We start from the raw sequence: 20,863 nt of genomic DNA, 5'->3' as shown, positions 1-20,863 counted from the left end.
GTTACCATCAGCTCCAGATTTCACATATATTCTTTCCGTCACCCAGAAAAAAGGAAAAAAATGACTTTCCTGGGGCGCCTGGCTGGGTGGCTCAGTCGGTTGGGCGTCCGACTTCAGCTCAGGTCATGATCTCACGGTTCGTGGGTTCAAGCCCCCCATCAGGCTCTGTGCTGACATCTCGGAGCCTGGAGCCTGCTTCAGATTCTGTCTCCCCCTCTCTCTGCCCCTCCCCTCCTCTCTCTCTCTCTCTCTCTCTCTCTCTCTAATAAAAACATAAAAAGACAAATGTCTTTCTCACTTCCAATCTTTAAATCCTGGGAAAGGTCTCATTGGCCCAGTCCGGTGAGGTACGCACCTCTAAAGTCAATTGTAGAAAGAGAACTGTGGGAACCATGTGGTTGGTGTGAATGCAGGGGGAGGGTGCTGTGTGGCTGGAGGGGCAAGAGAGCAGAAAGGGTTACTGTTCTTGAAACTCCAGATCCTACCCACTCTTTTTAAAAAACATTTTTTAATGTTTATTTTTGAGAGAGATCAAAGGGAGGAGGGGCAGAGAGAGAGGGAGAGACAGAATCTGAAGCAGGCTCCAGGCTTTGGGTTGTCAGCACAGAGCCCCACGTGGGGCTCAAACTCACGAGCTGTGAGATTATGACCTGAGCTGAAGTCCGATGCTTGACTGACTGAGCCACCCAGGCACCCCAGATCCTGCTCAATCTTCAACACCAGCTCATAGGATCAGAATTTTAGAACTGGAAAGGGTCTAGGAATCCACCTATTTAGAATTCGCCACTTTGTAGATGAAGAAATGGAGAGTCCCCTTCTATGATTATTCCTGTCCTTCACTTGAGTTGTTTCTGAGCATTTTTTCTCCAGGTTTAGCCTAGTTTTCCAAGCACCTGCCGTTAATGGCTACACAAAGCTGTTCTTTTCAAGTTTTTCTTCTTAGATCTGCTACTGCTTCAGAAGGCCTTTGTGATTTTCGAGCTTACCCATTGGTTTTGCCTATTATCATTGCCTGTTCCTTCATTCTGGTTATCTTACTGGCACTTCCTCTGCTAATCACGTAAATGCTGTGCCTCAGGACTGTGTCCTTAGCCATGTTGTTTTCTCAAGCTACACAGTTTGTTTAACTGATCTTGTTAACCTCTCAACACTTTTTAAATCTGCATCTATATCTTAGGAGTCTCTCTTGAGCTCTAGAACATTATATTCAACATTGTGCTTAATATCTCTATTTGCATATACTACAGTCCTCTCAAAGTATGTCCAAAACCCAACTCAATCTTTTCAATAAAATCTGTGTCCTTAATACAGTAAATAGTACCACCCTCCACCCAATTCTCCAGTTTAGACTTCCTCTTCTCATCCATCACCTTCCCCCAGTCACCAAGTCCTATATATCCTATTTGGGATCTGTTCACTCTATATCTTCCTCTGTATTTCCTTCGTCAGCTCTCTAATTAGACTGTTAGCACGTCCTAAATAGGGTTCCAACTGGTATTTCTGTATCTAATCTGGACTCTTTTTTTTTTTTTTCAAGTTTGGTATTAATTTTATTCTATTTTCTGTATAACTTTAAGTACATAAAGGTTTATTTCCACGGGCCTCAGGAAATGGGTAGAAGTCACAGGACAATCTCTCTTCCCACCAAAAAAAGTTGCATATTTTGGTAAGTGTCCTAGAGAGAAAAACTGTAATTTACATTAGCAATGCTGTGCAAGATTCTTACACAAGACCTAAAACCAGGCTGCAGTGGAGATTTTAGTCCTTTGTTCAGGTGCCTGGACAGAAACCAAAAGCAGTTGGGCATGACAGGGCAAAGGAGGCAGTGAAGACGGAGGGCAGGCACCTAGCATGGAAGAAGGAAGGAATTCCAGATTCCTTGGAATGGTGTAGTTTCCTTGTTTGTTTTGTCTTGTTTTGTTTTTTTTTTTTTTTTTTAAATTTTTTTTTTTCAACATTTTTTTTATTTATTTTTGGGACAGAGAGAGACAGAGCATGAACGGGGGAGGGGCAGAGAGAGAGGGAGACACAGAATCGGAAACAGGCTCCAGGCTCCGAGCCATCAGCCCAGAGCCTGACGCGGGGCTCGAACTCACGGACCGCGAGATCGTGACCTGGCTGAAGTCGGACGCTTAACCGACTGCGCCACCCAGGCGCCCCTGTCTTGTTTTGTTTTTAAGTCGTCTCTGTAGGAAGGTGCTGGGCAGGGATCCCAGTGAAAGAAAGGGTCCAAGACTCCTTTAGCTGGCCTGGGTGCAGGGCTCTGCCCAGCAGCCGATACAGGACAACCTACTCTCTCAGGTTCAGGCAGACCCAGGATGGAATGCAGAATAAAAGGAATGCCTACAGGAATCAATTTTGCTCGGAATGCTAGATGGCCAGGCTTCAGCCTTTGGTCCAGCGCAACCCCTGCCTCGCCTGTCAACAGTGAAAAGTTAGTTTGGTTAGAAGAACCAGCTAGAATCACACCAGCCTCTGCTACCTTCGTGGGCATTGTTAGAAAAAGATGAACTTGTGTGAACATTCTGATCTGTTGCTTCCTGGGGACCGCTTTATTCTTCCCAAATGACTGTTTGTTGGTCAAATAACCCCCAAAGGCTGAAAGCTAAAACACAGCAGTCCTGGTGTGCAGTTCCTTAAGAATGGACTGGTGGTGTGGTTGAGCTGACAGGGAAAAGCCGCACCTTCCCGCAGAAGATCAACTGACCTGCTCTCCCACCCAAATCTCAGCCTGAGGTATATTTCAGTGAAGGCAGGTAGCTGTGCTTCTCAGAGCAGAGAAGCGGTTTAAGAGCAGAAAGGTAGAGGAAATCTAGAAAAGAACCGTCTTGATACAGATTTATCCCACGGTGTGAGGGAGAGGGCAAAGAACCCAGTGACACTTCGCTTATCCAGCAATTTCTGTCACTGTGGTGACCAACTTCTGCCTGTTCCATAGGGTCTTGAACTGCTCAGGGACTGGGAATTCATTCTGGAAACAAACAAACAAACAAAACGGGTTTAAATCCCAAGTCCAAGCTCCAAAAGAAGCTGGGGTTAAATCTTACACTTTTCTCTCAATGCTTGCTTCCACTAAACTATTAGAGCTATGTGCTATTAAAACAAGTGACATTTGGGGGCCCCTGGGTGGCTCAGTTGGTTAAGCATCCAACTCTTAATTTCAGTTCAGGTCATGATCTCACAGTACATGAGATTGAGCCCTGCCTCGGCTTCATGTGCTGACGGTACGGAGTCTGCTTGGGATTTTCTTTCTCCCTCTCTCTCTGCCCCTCCCCCACTCGTGCTGCACACACTCTCAAAACAAATTAAAAAAACTTTTTTTAAGTGACATTTGGTTTCTTTCAGCAGGTCGTCCGTTATGGCTGACATGCAAAATCTGGTAGAAAGATTGGAGAGGGCAGTGGGCCGCCTGGAGGCAGTATCTCATGCCTCTGACATGCACTGTGGCTATGGAGACCGTGCTCCATATGTGCAAACATTTGACTCACTGCTTACCGCTCCTGTGGCAGAGTGCCTGAAGATCAGTAAAGAGATTGAGAGAGATGTGCAAAAACATGAGGAGATGGTCCACACAGTTCTGAAGTTGGAGCAAACTCTTGGTTACAGCCTCTCCATGCCGGCAGCCAGCAGGCAGTAAGCTTTCTGATTTGTTGGCAACCATCTCAGAGCAGATCCAAGAAGTGATAACCTTCCCGGAGTTCTGCCTCCCCTCCAGACTTGGACTCATCTTTCTATATTCCCCACTGCTGCTAACATGATCATTCTAAAACGTATTCAGTCGAGGGGCGCCTGGGTGGCGCAGTCGGTTAAGCGTCCGACTTCAGCCAGGTCACGATCTCACGGTCCGTGAGTTCGAGCCCCGCGTCAGGCTCTGGGCCGATGGCTCAGAGCCTGGAGCCTGTTTCCGATTCTGTGTCTCCCTCTCTCTCTGTCCCTCCCCCGTTCATGCTCTGTCTCTCTCTGTCCCACAAATAAATAAAAAAAAAAAAAAAAAAAAAAAAAAACGTATTCAGTCGAAATTAATCTAATTACATGGCTTAAAATCCCCCAATGGGTTCTCATGACTTGAAGATAAACTTCATCTTCTGTATTCTTCTTAATACAGAACACTTGGTATAGAGCATTGCCTATTTTTCTGGCAGCGTCTTCCAAATTTCCCCTCAAGCATACTTTGCTCCAGCCATAAGGATCTCATGGTCCTACAAATGTTCCATACTATTGCATGGTTTCTGGTCCTCAGCTGTGCTATTTTTCTTCCTTCTGCCTAATTTCTTTGTTCAGTTAGCTCCCCATCCTCCCAGATGTAACTTGTGTCACGTCATCAGGGACTACTATACAAAATTATGTCTTCTTGGAGGAGCACTTGGAATTCTTGGCTGAATTTACTAAATAAAGTGATAGGCCTTATATTCAAGGATTTTTTTTTTTTTAATCAGAGAATGACACCACGGGGTTTTAACTTTATAATATTATTCTGGAATCAGTGTGTAAGACTATGGGGTCAACATGAAACAATATCCATAAAATAGTGCACCACTTCAATTTGCTTCAAGTTGTTGCTTGCTTAACTTTCTTTTCTTATCCTTGCTACCATGGGTTTGCACTTTCAAAAAGAAAAAGAAAAAAAAAACATCTAATCTTTGCTTTAGGCTCTGTTTTCTGGAAGACTCTGGCTAAGACAAGCTTATAACCCCAGTTGGATTAATCAGGAAGAAGGGAGAATTTTTGGATTTGTTTTTGAGGTATTAGGGAAATAGACTTCCTTTTTCCCCACTAGATACAAATCTGGAAGGCTATATCCCTGGAAGCTACCGGCAGTATAAAAGGAGGGAGGTTGCTTAGAAATGAGCAAACACAGAGGAAACTGATCCAAGAAATGAACAGAAAATTTAAATCCCATCACACTATTTGACCCTGGATCAAGCCTCACCTGAAGGTAGAGCCCCTGGTTTTTGAATCTCTTAAAAATGAATAAACTCTAATTGATTGAAGGCTTCAAATGTCCTACATCTGAAGCTGCCTGTGTTTAGAAAAAGGCCTCAGTCTTATATCCTTGGCTCATTTCCAACTCCCTCAACTTCCTTAGGGCTATCTCCTCTGGCTTTCTCCAAGTAAGCAATGCCCTTTTCAATGATCAGCAATAGGTGTTTGGCTGAAGAGAGGCTGATCTTTTTTGTTTTGTTTTGTTTTTTGAGAGGCTGATCTTAATATGTGGAAGAAAAGATTCTCAAATACAGAATATTGCCAGTGGGCTTCTCTTGAACATATAAAAATTCTGTCAATTATTGTTCTAGCACCTGTGAGGAACACAAACTTGAGCAAAATAAATTCCCTGCCCTTAGACTCTGATGCCCTAGAGGAGTGCTGTCCAAGAGAAATATAATGTGAGCCACAACACAAATGTGATCCATATATGCAATTTAAAATTTTCTGGGCAGCCACAGTAATACAATAAAAGGCAATAAGGAAAATTAATTTTATAATATATTCATTTAACCCAATATTTCCAGAATATTATAATTTCAACATGTAACCAATATAAAACATTAATGTGTTATTTTCATTTGGGGGGGGGTACTAAGTTTTCAAAATCTGGTATTAAGTCATCTCATTTTGGACTAGCCACATTACCAGTGCTCAAGAGCCGCATGTGATTGGTGGTTACTTCATTGGCCAGTGCAGCTCTAGAGAGTAATCATACAGATAAACACTTTTATCCTATAGACTCTTATATGGTAGACTGTAATCAGGGCTATGTTGGGAGGTACAAATTTTGCCTCTTCTAGCACCTGTGAGGAACACAATGTATACACAGGGTATACATTGTATACAGTGTATACAATGTATATGTAGTGACATGCCGGCACTTCTTAGGATAGCCTTTTGGGGAAAGGGCATGTCATTGTTAAATTTGAGTCCCTCAGTGTTGAGAACGAAAGCTTTGGGTAACATGGTCCTACTGTCTTGGGAATCTCTTCCGTTTCACTCCCCTCTGCATCACCCCTCCCCCAAACTTCATTTGAAGATAGGTGCATGTGGGAAAGGGTTGCAAAAAGGCTTGCCTGGCATTGGAAGTTACATTTTGGCTACAGAAGGTTATAGTGGGGAGGAGGCAGAAACCTCCAGCCTCAGTCCAGCAACACCTACTCATTTCACTTAATTAAAAAGATTTCTCTCAACTTTCATATTTCTTAGATCAAGGATGTTTTCCTATCCAACCACAAAATCACTATCATACCAAGATACTTATAATTGATAGATACTATTATCTAATATACAAGTCACATTTAATTTCCCTAATTATCCTTTCTAGTATTTTCTATTTTACTTTTAAGAGATCCTGGGGCGCCTGGGTGGCTCAGTTGGTTGTGTGGGACTTTGGCTCAGGTCATGATCTTGTGGTTAGTGGGTTCCAGTCCCAAGTCCAGCTTTGTGTTGACAGCTCAGAGCCTGGAACATGCTTTGGATTCTGTGTCTCCCTCTCTCTCTCTCTCTGCTCCTCCCCAACTTGCGCTCTGTCTCAAAATAAAAATAAAACGTTCAAAAAATTTAAAAAAAGAAATATTTTCCCTATTTTGAAGTCCAAACAATACTGTATTATATTCTAAAAGCTTTATAATTTAGCTTTTCACATTTAGGACTTTAATACTCCTGGAATTGATTTTTGTGAGGAAGTAAGATAAGAGGTATCATTTTATAGATTTTTTTCATAAGGATATCCTGCGGTCACAGAACCTTCATTGAAAGACCATCTTTTCTCCGTTGCTATGCGATGCTACCTTAATCGTAAATCAAGTGTCTCGTATGTGATAAAAACGTAAAGAAAAGCAAGGAAGTGACTGTTACAAAAATCAGGCTAGTAGTTTCCTCGGGAAGGAGGCATGGGAGTGTATTTGGAAAGGGCTTGTCACTTTTCTGCTTTTGATCTAACGGTGACCTATCTTTTCAATACTTTTATTTGTCTTTGTTTCCTATTTCAGAATAGAGCTGTTATACTTCCCAATAAAAAGGCTAAGACGGGCGCCAGCATCTTTGCAAAGGGAGTTTGTGGTTGTTCTCAGCTGGGAAAGCTGGCGCGAGGGGCAGAGCGGGTGCGGAGTCCAAGAGAGGCAAAGCCAAGACGCCGCCGGTGCACCGGGGACAGGGACGCGCCCACGACGCTCCCGGACCCCCGCTTGGAGGGGCCGCAGTGAGAGCTTCTGGGTCAGGTGACAGCGCAGTTCCGTCCGGAGATAAGCCCCACGCACAGCCAGCCATCCGCGGGGACAGCCCGCCCAAAGGCTGCCCCTCGCCTTTAGCTCCCTGCTCGCCCCGCCGCTAGAGGGAGTCCGCCCCGCAGTGGACTCGAGAAGCGTGCTGCGCCGCCGCGGCCTCTGGGAGGGGGCGGGCCTCGGACGGCCGCTGGGCATTCTGGGCCAGCGCTCCAGCCGCGTCAGTGCGCACCACCCCGTAGCGGAGAGCTTTGTGCTCAAGCTTCCCCTGCAGGTCCGCGGTGGAGCCCGGGAGCAGTAACGAGGCCGCGGCGGAGCCGGGGAGGAGTAGCCAAGGTTAGGATCAGGCCGGCGAATGGGTGGCTGAGGTTTCGGAGCCAAGGTTAGGATCAGGCCGGCGAATGGGTGGCTGAGTGGCTGCGGTGTGGAGCCCTGGGGTCTGTTCCCGCGGTTGCCGCGATCCCCGGGCGGGAGCGGCCCCCGGGCAGCGGCTTGTCGTGTCTGCCTTCGCAGGCCAGACTCCTGTGGGTTCTGGCCCTTTCGTGGAGGTCCGCTGGGACCTCTTCCCGAAGCCGGCGACCCCTTGCTGTCATTTCCGGCTCCTCCAAGCCATTGTAGGGAGTGCTCAGTAAACTTTAGGACGGGCTTGGAATTGCTGGGGCGACAGTGGTCTGGGCCGGTGGAAAGGTCCTGGCTGAAGGCAAGCGCTGTCGGAGCCCACAAGTCCGGGCTGCACCGAACAAGTCAGAATGTAGAGGGTGAAGGTAGTGGCAGTGCCACAGGCAGCAGGAACCCATCAGAGAAGAAAAGCCTCTCACCTGGGGTCTTTGCTCAGCACCTGGGCTGAGGTTTGGGGCTGGAAGAGGGAACTGGTCTTGGAGCTCCTGGGGGACTTTGGCTATTTTTGATTCTCTTGTTTGCAGGGAGCGAGGATTGAATTAAGTAACTACATCCGGGGTGTGGAGAAAACGAAGAAGTCTTGGAGGATTTGATCCAGGAGAGAGGCAAGCGTTACCTAGCTTCTGGGATGGGCAACAGCCTGTGCAGTGTGGATCAGAGAGGAGGAAATGCCACAATGTGAGGGACTGGACAGGTGAGAAAGGAAAAGTCCCCATTCTACCACAGCAAGGCACAGAGTTGCTAATCTGGATTCTTCAGTGCAGACCTGGTTTTTCAGAGCTCCTTTCTCCTCCCCGACCCCTGTCATTTCAGCATTCTGCACTTCCTGGTAAGGGGAAAGATCAGCCAAGTCCCAGGGGAGTAGAAGTTTCTTCTCTCCTAAAGTTTAAACTCAATTTGTCAAAAGGAATAGAAATGCTATCCCGTCTCTTCCTTGGGTAGGGGAAGGAGATCCACATTTGTTGAATGCTAGTATGTTTGTTTTGTTTTATCACTGTTTTGAGTAGCTGAGGACAGTTGGAGGGGATACTGTGTCAGTAGCGTCAGGAAAACGAAGAACTTGCTCAAGAGCACTCATAAGGCAAGTGGCATATTACTGAATACTACTGACCTAGTCAGGATTAGGTTTAGAATCTAGATCCCCACGACCCCCAGACTCTTGACACTATGCTGGTATTTCCCAAACATTTCATTCATTTACCACCTGAGGATTGTTGCCATTCCTGTGTACTACCTGTATTGTTATTTTCATGTTTAAAATTTTTTAATTTCGTTTATTTAAAGACCACACTTGTCCTAAGAAACACTCTCCATGAAATGATGCATTGGATTTATGCATTTGAATATAGCTTTATACGCTAAGATGTGTCTAAAAATGTTGAAATCATTTGAAATCATCTCATGTGAACCATGTGAAATCATCTCATGTCAGAAAAATACAAACTGCATTCGGAGACAATGTGCTGTATTATGCCCTTGGCTGGAATTTTTCTGTGCAGGAAAGTCCAGGCAACACATCTGAGTCTAAATTGCTCATCCCCAGTGTATTGTTTTCTTCCTTTAGATGAACAGTTTCACAGAGAATGCCTCCTTTTTGTTTCTTCTCTACAGAACATTTTGCTTAACCTGTTCGGGGCTACCCTATTCTCAGTATGTAAAACGAGTAACAAAGTTCATAACTTTCAGGAGCTTACTCTCTCTCTGCCTCTCCTTCTCTCCCCCCCCCCCCCCCCCCCACCCCAGGGAGTTAGTACAGACACATAGAATAATCTAAATCACTACTGTCCAAAAAGAACATTTCTATAGTCAGAGGAATGTTCTATGTCTTTGCCTTATAATGTGATACCCCCTAGCCACATATAGCTACTAATTACTGGAAATGTGCCTAATGCAGCAGAGAAATTGAGTTTTAAATTTTATTTTATTTTAGTTAATTTAAATTTAAGTAACTGTATGTGGCTGGTGGCTACATATTGGCCAGCCCAGATCTATATATTTGAAATAAAATGTTTTCAAGGTCAGTTGATTTAGATTTAGATTTAGTGCCCTCCCCCAGCGGGGAAAAACACCCAAAGTGTACATGTTAATTGCCATTTAACTTCATTTTCTTGACAGAAGATGAAGATTCTTTCCAACTTTCAGGGACTTCATGGTCCAAATAACATTACTCATTTTGAAACTGTCATCATCCAAGGCACATTTATAATTTGAGACACTTATGTAAATGTGCGTCTTCTGTGTTTTATTACTATTGAAGTATCCTCTAAAGCAATAACTTTATAGGATATAAGCAGAAATCTTAGCATTGCATTACTTTTGTTCATTGCAAATAACTTCTCTGCCAGCTGTATGTGTTTTCTTTCATTAGGGACATTTAGACTATTTAAAAATGAGTTAAGTACAACCATAGCAAATATTAATACCATTTTCAATATATCAGTTCTTAAGTTTTTAATATGGAATTTGGTGCATTCAGTTTCTTCATTGCTTAATAGCAAAGAGGAAATTTAGTTCATAGTTATCTCAATCAGTTTAAATTCTGTGTCAGATTATTTTCCTGGCACCCAAAGTCCAATACTGGTGGACTGGTCATACCTTGTTTTGTTTTGTTTCTAACCTATGCTAGGTTAGATATGTGAGATTAGGAAGAAGGCTTAAAAAGAGTATCTTTACAAAATAGTTTGCCTAGTTTCTTAGGATTAAAAATGTTTGAGAGACAAAACAAATCAAACATAACGTGTGGTCTTTGTTTCCTGATTTAAAGAAAAGCTATTTAAGACATTTTAGGGCCGCTGGGGAAATTTGAATAAGGAGGGGAGTATTAGGGAATTATTGATTTTGTTAGTTGTGATAACAGTAATGTAGTTAATGTAGGAGAATGTCTTTATCTGGAAATGAATGCTGAAGCATTTATATCTGAAGTGTTAGATCTATAGTTTACTTTAAAATAGCCAAAAATGCACACATGAAAAATGCAAATACAGCAGCATGTCAACAGTTGTTTATCTAGGTGTTGTGTATATATATAGATGTTCATTGTTCTATTTCTTTGTGTGAATTTTTTTTGTAGTAAAAATTAAAAAAAAAAAAAAAAAAAAAGAGTACCTGTCCCACAGTAGAGTAGTGAGATATTGGATGTGAAGCACTTGGCTCAATGTCTAGCACTCAATAACTGCACAATATTCAATATTATAGCAAATACTGTAGTATTTTATTAGTGCTTATTGACAGATATTTTCCATCATAAGCTAATTTCTTGTGGAGAGAAAAAATAAACTTAGTGGGAAACACCAATTTCTGCTAGGATAATTTATAAAGTCAGTAAGGATAAAGTAAAACCCACCAAGAGCTTTTCCTCCTTGCCATTTCCTTAGTATATTTCAAATCTTGAAAGCAACTGATTTCCACATGTTGCTGTGAACGTCCACTCTCATGACTTCATGCTATTACCTTTTTTTTATAAGTTTATTTATTTTGGGAAAGTGATAGCAGGGGAGGGGCAGAGAGAGAAAGGGAGAGAGAGAATTCCAAGTAGGCTCTGTGCGGAGCCTGACATGGGGCCCGAACCCACAAACCGTAAGATCATGACCTGAGCTGAAACCAAGAGCCAGATGCCCAACTGACCAAGCTACCTGGGCACGCTGTATGCTATTACTTTGTGTATGAGCAGATCTATTGGTATTTGTCTATAGTTAGTCTTTGAATTTTGCTATACTATGTTCCTGAGAACTACATTGTAAAACAGTCATCATAGAGCTGATTTTTCTCAAGGAATAGTTTGTAATTGAGTTTCGTTTTCTTAGTCAAGGATTTTGTATTAGAAGAATTATAAAAGTGGCCATGTTTTTACCAACATTGCTCCAACATTTACAAAGACCTATACATTTCTAAATAATGAAATAATATTCCAAGTCAGTAGAACTTTGAAGCAGAAAAAGCAAACCTCAAATCTCCTTTTAAATGAAGAAATCGAGGCCAATGCAATTCTGTTGCGTTACTAGTTGGTCGTAAATAGCTAGGCTTCTTAAAGAATGTAAATAAATAGTCGTGATTCCTTTTACCTTATTAGAATTTGAAAGTGCTTTGGATAAATTTGTTATTTGGATAATACATTTCTTTAACATGATATTGCAGGGCCTTGTGCCATGGCAGAGAATGGGGAAGAGGAGACGGGGTCAGTAGAGGCCTCAGGGTTCTCAGACTTGAGTGACTCAGAGTTGCTAGAGTATCTGGACCTGGAAGATACTCAGGAGTCAAGTGCATCACTTAGCAAGCCTGGTCCTTCTTCTGAACTCCCTGGGAAGGATGACAAGCTCACAAGCTTACCAAAATGGAAAAGAGGATTGGATGTCTCATCACCTATGGAGCGATTCCACCTTAAACATTTGTATGTCACTGACTTGTCTACTCAAGACTGGTGTGAACAGCAAATGGTATATGGGAAGGAGCTTCCTGGTTTCTTGGCTCCTGAGAAGGCAGCTGTTTTGGACACCGGTGCCAGCATCCACCTAGCTAGAGAACTAGAAGTTCATGATCTTGTGACTGTCCCCACCACCACTAAAGAAGATGCTTGGGCAGTTAAGTTTTTGAATATATTATCAATGATTCCTGTCCTGCAGTCAGAAGGACGCATCAGAGAGTTTCCAGTGTTTGGAGAAGTGGAGGGTGTGCTGCTTGTTGGAGTAATTGATGAGCTGCACTATACCGCCAAGGGGGAACTGGAACTGGCTGAACTTAAGACACGCAGGCGCCCTATGCTCCCTTTGGAAGCTCAGAAGAAAAAAGACTGTTTTCAAATCAGCCTATACAAATATATCTTTGATGCCATGGTTCAAGGGAAAGTGACCAGTGCTAGCCTAATCCACCACACAAAATTGTGTCCAGACAAGCCACTGGGACCTTCAGTGCTGAGGCATGCCCGGCAGGGAGGCTTCTCTGTAAAGTCCTTGGGTGACCTCATGGAGCTAGTCTTCTTGTCTCTAACACTGTGTGACCTCCCAGTTATTGATATCCTAAAGATTGAGTACATCCACCAAGAGACTGCCACAGTGCTGGGTACAGAGATTGTGGCCTTTGAAGAGAAGGAGGTGAGAGGCAAGGTGCAGCACTATATGGCCTACTGGATGGGCCACCGAGAGCCTCAAGGGGTTGATGTGGAGGAGGCTTGGAAGTGCCGGACATGCAACTATGCAGATATCTGTGAATGGAGGAAGGGTGGTGGGGTGCCCAGCTCCATTCTAGAGCCCCTAGCCAAAAAAGTGAAATGAACAGAAGGGCATGCCTTCAGGAACTTTCAGCCTCCCTGCTTCTAATGTACTCAGCAGAGGAAAAGAGGACCAATTTTTGAACTTAGCTTTCATGGAGAATATTCTTATTTTGGTTCTTTTCATATTTTCTCGAACTCTAACCACTCAAGTCAAGACCAAGTTTCAGGGGTGAGTGGGAGGAATCTGAGGTTATAGGTCCCTGGAACTTTGCTGTGAATTGCCAAGAAGACAGTTGCTCATCATGGCTGGAGCAAAGGGCATCCTTCAGCAATCATTGCTTTCCTAAGAAGATCCTAAACTTTCTGTTAAGTCCCTTCCCTGTTTTTTCTTAGTTAACACTTTCTACATTTTATATAATAAAATAGAATGAAATGCTGTCCAAGTCAGTCGAACTGATTTTTTTTCATAATCTCAATCCTTCAAAAATGACCACAATAAATAGTTGTGTCTTACATGTGTAAAACAGAAAATATGAACAAGCATATGCTTCATAGTACTTTCACAATAGCAAAACCTAACCCTAGAAACTGTCCAGGTCCCCATCATCAGAAGAGTGTGGACGGTGTACAGCAACGAAAAGAAATGAGCCACAATGACACACAACAGTGTGGTTAGCACAGTTAAGTGAAAAGTCCCCAAAGGTTACATACAGTATGGTGCCCTTTTTATAAAGGGAGAACCAAAAAATTAAACACATTTTAAGGAAATTGTGAAGATAGTGAAGAGGAATCTCAATGCATTTTAGAAGATAGTGGAGCTCTTGATTGCGAACATCACCAAAGAGGCCAGAGGAAAGAACGATATGGACATCACCTGGAAGGAAAAGGCTTGTTTATGCAGTCACTACTGGAGAATTTGCATATATAGGTGGAAGGGGGAGAAGAGTTGGCAGGGGTTGAGTTTATTTTTTATTTTATTTGTTTATTCTTTATTTTATTCTTATTATTTACATTTTTTTTTTTTTTTTTAATTTTAGAAAGAGTGTGTGAGCAGGGAGGGGCAGAGAGAGAGGATCTTAAGCAGACTCCATGCTCAGTGTGGAGCGTAACGTGGGGCTTGATCTCACAACCCTGAGATCATGACCTGAGCTGAAATCAAGAGTTGGACGCATAACTGAGCCATCTAGGTGCCCCAGGAGTGGAGTTTCTATATGAACTAGAAGGTCAAGAGGCAGCAGAACATGGTGAATATTGTTAATGTGACTCCATGTTCTTTTTTTTTTTTTTTTTTTTAATTTTTTAAATCTTTGAGAGAGAGTGAGAGACAGAGCATGAACGAGAGAGGGGCAGAGAGTGAGGAAGACACAGAATCTGAAGCAGGCTGCAGGCTCTGAAGTGTCAGCACAGAGCCCAATGCAGGGCTTGAGCTCATGAACTGGGAGATCATGACCTGAGCCAAAGTTGGACGCTTAACCAACTGAGCCACCCAGGTGCCCCAATGTGACTCCATGTTCTATGTGAACTGGTAAAACCTGGACATTTTTGGAGTTACAGATTACCTCTGGAGGTGTTTTGAGCTACACACAACTTTTCTTATGGACAATGGGAATCTTGGGGTAATAACTCTCATTTACTGAATGAATATTATGTGCCAGGCATCATGCTTAGCACTTTGATGATTAAATCTATATATCCATTAATTATCCCTGATGAGGGAATTGAGGCTTAGAAGGGTTATAAAACACAGTTTGAAAGTGGTAGACTCCAGCCTAGATATGTCTGACTGCAGTGCTTATGTTCTTAACCATTATGCTGTAAAGTATTTCTTGCTGTTGTTAAGCCCCCTACATGGTATCTTATTCTAGGCCCTAGGAAGTTTGGAATCAAATTGGGGGCATAGTAAATAAACTGGACTTTATAGGATCAAGAGTATTAAGCTAACAGTCTTCAAGAAAACAGCTTGTCAGGGTTCTGATGGCATCATGTTGGATATACTAGAAGGTTTAAAAAGAGGGAAAAGAAAAATAAGTTGGTTTCAGACAGTGACATTGTCAGAATTCAGTAGTTCTGTAATTCAGTAATACCCTGAGCTCTCAAATCCTTATTATTTTTTAATGTTTATTTATTTTTGAGAGAGAGACAGAGTGTGAGCAGGGGAGGAGCAGAGAGAGGGAGACACAGAATCTGAAGCAGGCTCCGGGTTCTGAGCTGTCAGCACAGGGCCCCATGCGGGACTTGAACTCACAGACCGCAAGACCGTGACCTGAGTTGAAGTCAGATGCCCATCCGACTGAGCCACCCAGGAGCACCTCAGATCTTTATTTTAAGTTAACATCTCCTAGTCATCACTTTATGGTTTCTCACAAGGTAAGTTGAGACATCTGTAGTTGGGGTCACCCCAGGATCATTGATGCTGTTCTCTACAACAAATGCTTCCCGGGTTTGCAGCCTCCACATAGCTAATAATGTCATCTTTAACTTGCAAATTCTGCCTAAAGGTATCTGAACTCAAAATTATGGACCTCTTGAATATTCAGTGAGCAGTTAAATGAAAAGAGATATCATAACAAAGCTATTTCTTGATTTTTTAAAATTTGCTTTCTTTAGTAAATAATTTAATCTTATTAAATTTGCATCCCTCTGCTTATTTTTAATGAGGAGTTTAATCTTTTAAAATTATTCTTAAAGGCCAGTTTGTTGCATGTCTTTTAATTTTCTCCATGGTGGATTTTTCTTTTTTCTTTTTTTTTTTAACATTTATTTAGTTTTGAGAGGCAGAGAGAGACAGAGCATGAGCAGGGGAGGGGCAGAGAGAGACAGACAGAATCCGAAGCAGGGGAGGGGCTCTGAGCTGTCAGCACAGAGCCCAACACAGGGCTCGAACCCTCAAACTGCGAGATCATGACCTGAGCTGAAGTTGGACGCGTAACCAACTGAGCCACCCAAGCACCCCATTCTTTTTTTTTTTTTAATTTAAAAAAATTTTTTCACTGTTTAGTTTTTGAGAGAGAAACAGAGCACAAGGGAGGGGGGTGGGCAGAGAGAGAGGGAGACACAGAATATGAAGCCGGTTCCAGGGTCTGAGCTGCCAGCACAGGGCCCGATGCAGGGCTCGAACTCACGGACCATGAGATCATGACCTGAGCCGAAGTCAGACGTTTAACCAACTGAGCCACCCAGGCTCCCCCATGGTGGAATTTTCTGATTAAATAATACATGCTTATAAAAGTACATTAAAATGTAAGGAATAAGTTACTTCCTTTAAAAATTTTCAACTATTGCTTTGGTTATTGCTTCTCTGTTTTGTTTTGTTTTGTTTTGTTCTCTGATATTTGTTTTGTTTTGTTTTGTTCTCTGATATTCATCAGAGAATCCATATGTTTAGAAACCCTGCTGGTGTGGTGAGTGTGACAAGAGCCACAGGTAGAATATAGGCCTTCAAGTTCTTCAGAGAGATTATATGAGGTAAAGGCCCCATAAAGGTGTGAAGAGAGATAGAGGTTTTAGTGATAGCTCAAAACATAACATCTATTAGAGTATAGTAGGAGAGGAACCAAAGAAGTGTGTTGTGCGTGTTAAGAGCTTCAGCCAAAATGCAAATATTTCTTCATGTACATCACAGTCCACACCGGAGAAAAACTTTATACATGTGGTAATTGTGCTGAGGCCTTCAGAGCTCAAGTCTTCATATTCATCAGAAAGTACAGGGGCGCCTGGGTGGCTCAGTCGGTTGAGCGTCCGACTTTGGCTCAGGTCATGATCTCACGGTTCGTGAGTTCGAGCCCCGTGTCGGGCTCTGGGCTGACAGCTCAGAGCCTGGAGCCTGTTTCAGATTCTGTGTCTCCCTCTCTCTCTGCCCCTCCCCCATTCATGCTCTGTCTCTCTCTGTCTCAAAAATAAATAAACATTAAAAAAAAAAAAAAAAAAAAAAAAGAAAGTACATTGCAGAGGAGTTTAAGGAGCTTTGGTCAAAGCTTAGATGATCAAAATAATCTTTTCACACATAGGGACCTATGAAAGTCAAGAATGTACCAACGTTTTCAGTCACAGCACAGGTATTCACATTCATTGCACAGGACATATAGGAGAGAGAGTCCATAAAAATGAAAGTAATACAAAATAGTATGGGGCTTTAATACCCCATTTACCTCAATGGATAGATCATCTAGACAGAAAGTCAATAAGGATACATTGGCCTTATGACGTGTCATAAGGCCAATGTATCCTTATTGACTTTCTGTCTAGATGATCTATCCATTGAGGTAAGTGGGGTATTAAAGCCCCATACTATTATATTACTTTCATTTAAGAGCACATGGGACATCCCGTAGGATACATCACAGGTTAGGCCACAAGATGAGTCTCTAAATTCAAGATTGAAATCCTATCAAGCATCTGTTGCAACTACTGTGGTATGAAATTAGAAATCAATTACAAGAATAAAACTGGAAAAAAACACAAACACATGGAGACTAAACACCTGCTGCTAAACAGCTAATGGGGCAATGAATAAATCAAAGATGAAGTTAAAATCACGTTGAGGCAAACGAAAATGGGCATACAACATTCCAAAATCTATGGGATGTAGCAAAAGCAGTTCTAAGAGGGAAGTTTATATTGATATAGGCCTACCTGCCTCAAGAAACAAGAAAAATCCAAAATAAATACCTTTATACCTAAAGGAACTAGAAACAGAAGAGTAAGCAAAGCCCAAAGTTAGTAGAACAAAGGAGATAAGAGCAGAAATAGGTGAAATAGAGATTTTAAAAACAATAGCAAAGGGGTGCCTGGTTGACTCAGTTGGTTAAGCATCTGACTCTTGATCTTAGGTCAGGTCATGATCTCACGGTTTGTGAGATTGAGCCCTGCTTTAGGCTCTGCACTGACAGTGCAGAGCCTGCTTGCAATTCTCTCTCTCTCTCTCTCTCTCTCTCTCTCTCTCTCTCTCCCTCTCCTCCTTCCCCACTTGAACTCTCTCTCTCCCTCCCTCTCAAATAAACTTTTAAAATAATAAATAACCATAGCAAAGATCAATGAAATGAAAAATCAGTTCTTTGAAAAGATAAACATAATTGATAAACTCTAGGCCCACTCATCAAGACAAAAAGAGAGGGGGCCTAAATAAAACCAGGAATGAAAAAGGAGAAGTTACAACTGACACTACAGAAATACAAAGGATCATAAGAAACCACAAAGAACAATTATATGCCAACAACTTGGAAAACCTAGAAGAAATGGATAGATTCTTAGGAACCTATAACTTTCCGAAACTGATTTACAAAGAAATAGAAAATTCGATAGACCAGGGTGCCTGGTTGGCTCAGTTGGTTACCTGTCTGACTCTTGATTTTGGCTCAGGTCATGATCTCACACTTCATGAGTTGAGCCCCTGCTCAATCTGTACTGATGGCATGGAGCCTGGTTGGGATTCTCTCTCCCCCCTCTCTCTGCCCCTCCCTTGCTTGCTTGGGATTCTCTCTCCCCCCTCTCTCTCCCCTCCCTTGCTTGCTTGCTCTCTCTCTCTCTCTCTCTCTCGCTCTCGCTCTGTCTCTCTGTCTCTCAAAATAAAAAACATTAAAAAAATCTGAATAGACCAATACAAGCGATGAAATTGAATCAATATTTTTAAAAACTCCAAAAACAAAAAGCCTAGGACCAGACAGCTTCATAGGTGAAATCTGCCAAACATTTAATGATGAGTTAGTACTTCTTCTTTTCAAGTTATTCCAAAACATTGAAGAGGAAGGAACACTTATACACTCATGAGGCAAACAGGTGCACGAATAGATGCTCAACGTCAGCTATCAACAGGGAAAATGCAAATCAAAACCACAATGAGATCACCTTACACCTGTCAGATTGGCTATTACCAAAAAAAAAAAAGAAAGAAAGAACAAGTGTTGGCAAGGATGTGGAGAAAAGGGAACCCTTCCTTATACACCATTGGTGGGAATGTAAAGTGGTGCAACCACAATGGAAAAACATATGGAAATTCCTCAAAAAATTAAGAATAGAACTGCCAGGTGATCTAGCAATACCACATCCAGGTATTTATCCAAAACAAAAAAGCCAAAACACAAACACCAATTTGAAGAGATATATGCACCACCATATTCACTGCAGCATTATTTACAATAGTCAAGATATGGAAGTAACCTTAGTGCCCATCAATAGATGAATGGGTAAAGAAAATGTGATGTGTGTACACACACATACACACACACACACACACACACACACACAGGAATAGGGAATATTATTCAGCCGTAAAAGAATGAAATCTTACCATTTGTGACAACATGAATGGACCTAGACAGTATTGTGCTAAGTGAAATCAATCAGATAAAGACAAATATCATATAACTTCACCTATATGTGGAATCTGGAAAACAAAACAAATGAACAAATAGAACAACAGAAATAGACTCATAGATATGGGAAACAAGTTCTATGACACATTTAATGGAGATAAAACTATGGACAATTGTATATTCAGTATTGCAAATATTTATTTAGCACCTATTATGTGCCGGGTTCTACTCACACAAATTCCAATGTGTGGGCTTTCCCCCACCACCAAACAATCCTCTGATACTACTTGATGATAGTGTTAGATCCCACAGGTTGAGGGTTCAGTCCTACAAGCTTACCCTTTTCCCCCCACTTCAGATGCCCATCACGAGTCCAGATTGTCATCTGTGCTTTTGACTTGCTAGCTATAGAATGGAGGTTCCAACAACCCCTTCCTTAGGTTTGACTAATTTGCTAGGCAGCTCACAAAGCTTGGAGAAACATTTTTATTTTCTAGATTACCAGTTTATTATAAAAGGATATATAACTCAGGGACAGCCATATGGAAGAGATGCATAGGGCAAGGTATGGGGAAAGGGAAAAGAGTTTCCATGCCCTTTCTGGGCCAACACTCTCTCTGTACCTACGTGTGTTCACCAACCCACAAAGTCTGTGAGCCCCGTCCTTTGAGTTTTTATGGAGGCTTCATTACATAGGCACAATTGATTAAGTTATTGGCGACTGGCCATTGATTCAACCTCCAGCCTCTCTTCCCCTCCCCAGAAGCCAGGGAGTTGGGACTGAAAGTTTCAACTCTCTAATCTCCAATCATATGATTGGTTCTCCTGGCAGCCAGCCCCCATGCTTAGGTACAGTACAAAATCACTTCAGTAATATAACAAAAGACACCGTTATTGCTCTCATCACTTAGGAAATTCCAAGACTTTTAGGAGCTCTGAACCAAAAACAGGGATGAAGATCAAATATATATTTCTTATTATAAATCACAGTATTGCCGAACAAAAATATGTGCTTTCATAAACATATATACTATGAGAAAAAGAAAAGGAATAAGAGAAATCAAGGATGGCTGCTAAATTTTTGCTTGAGTAATGAGGTGGTGATGGTGCATTTATTGAACTAGAAGTGCTAGATTGGGGGTGGGAGAAGGCAGGGATTAATTGGCTTGGAAGTGTGAAGTTGGAGGTGACGTTTAGATTTTTAAGGGGAGATTTCAGGTAGGCATAAGGAATTAGGGGTCTGCTGTTCAGGGGAGAAATGAAAGATGGAAATACAGATTTTCAGTCATCACTCACTCATCATCACATAAATGGTATTTCAAGCCATGGGACTGAATGAGATCATTTAGAGGACAATTTCAGAAAGCAAAGGCCGAAGGTCAAACCCTTGAGTGTTCCAACATTTGGAGGAGGAACAGAGGAACAGAGTTTTAGTAAAGGAAATACAGAAGTAGTCTGAGTGAAGTGGGAGAAACTAGCTTTTATGAGATGTCCTAGAAACCAAGATAAGGAAGTATTTTATTTTATTTTTATTTATTTTTAAATTTTTTTTTCAACGTTTTTTATTTATTTTTGGGACAGAGAGAGACAGAGCATGAACGGGGGAGGGGCAGAGAGAGAGGGAGACACAGAATCGGAAACAGGCTCCAGGCTCCGAGCCATCAGCCCAGAGCCTGATGCGGGGCTTGAAATCACGGACCGCGAGATCGTGACCTGGCTGAAGTCGGACGCTTAAC

General features: G+C 42.2%; 2 protein-coding genes and 1 long non-coding RNA gene across 4 annotated transcripts in view; all 3 read left to right on the top strand.

Moving 5' to 3' along the window:
• The first annotated feature begins 1,808 nt into the window (after window positions 1-1,808).
• Window positions 1,809-2,336, top strand: LOC145715677 (uncharacterized). The gene is made up of 2 exons (XR_014138112.1): window positions 1,809-1,909; window positions 2,154-2,336. It is a non-coding gene; the product is annotated as an uncharacterized LOC145715677 (long non-coding RNA).
• Window positions 2,337-8,132: 5,796 nt separating this feature from the next.
• Window positions 8,133-13,254, top strand: EXO5 (exonuclease 5). 2 transcript variants are annotated; one of them, XM_060626504.3, is made up of 2 exons: window positions 8,133-8,215; window positions 11,745-13,254. In XM_060626504.3, the coding sequence occupies exon 2, from the start codon at window positions 11,756-11,758 to the stop codon at window positions 12,875-12,877; it is 1,122 nt and encodes a 373-aa protein (XP_060482487.2). In that variant the 5' UTR covers window positions 8,133-8,215; window positions 11,745-11,755; the 3' UTR covers window positions 12,878-13,254. The 2 variants fall into 2 exon arrangements, with proteins under 2 accessions (XP_060482487.2, XP_060482486.2); XM_060626503.3 differs by having other exon boundaries at window positions 8,197-8,304.
• The window catches only part of LOC132673715 (uncharacterized), a 29,955-nt gene continuing 17,292 nt past the window's right edge, over window positions 8,201-20,863 (top strand). The window contains exon 1 of the mRNA XM_060626500.3: window positions 8,201-8,304. The gene's annotated coding sequence lies outside the window, so the exon portion shown is untranslated. The remainder of the gene's footprint in view (window positions 8,305-20,863) is intronic.

Source organism: Panthera onca, chromosome C1 (assembly GCF_046562875.1).
Source record: "Panthera onca isolate mPanOnc1 chromosome C1, mPanOnc1 haplotype 2, whole genome shotgun sequence".
NCBI classification, from domain to species: Eukaryota; Metazoa; Chordata; class Mammalia; order Carnivora; family Felidae; genus Panthera; species Panthera onca.
The sequence above is the reverse complement of the archived record's forward strand: the minus strand, read 5'-3'. Positions and strand labels throughout refer to the sequence as shown.

Coding starts and splice junctions, on each gene's coding strand:
- EXO5 (XM_060626504.3), top strand. CDS start 11,756: ATGGCAGAGAATGGGGAAGAGGAGACGGGGTCAGTAGAGGCCTCAGGG.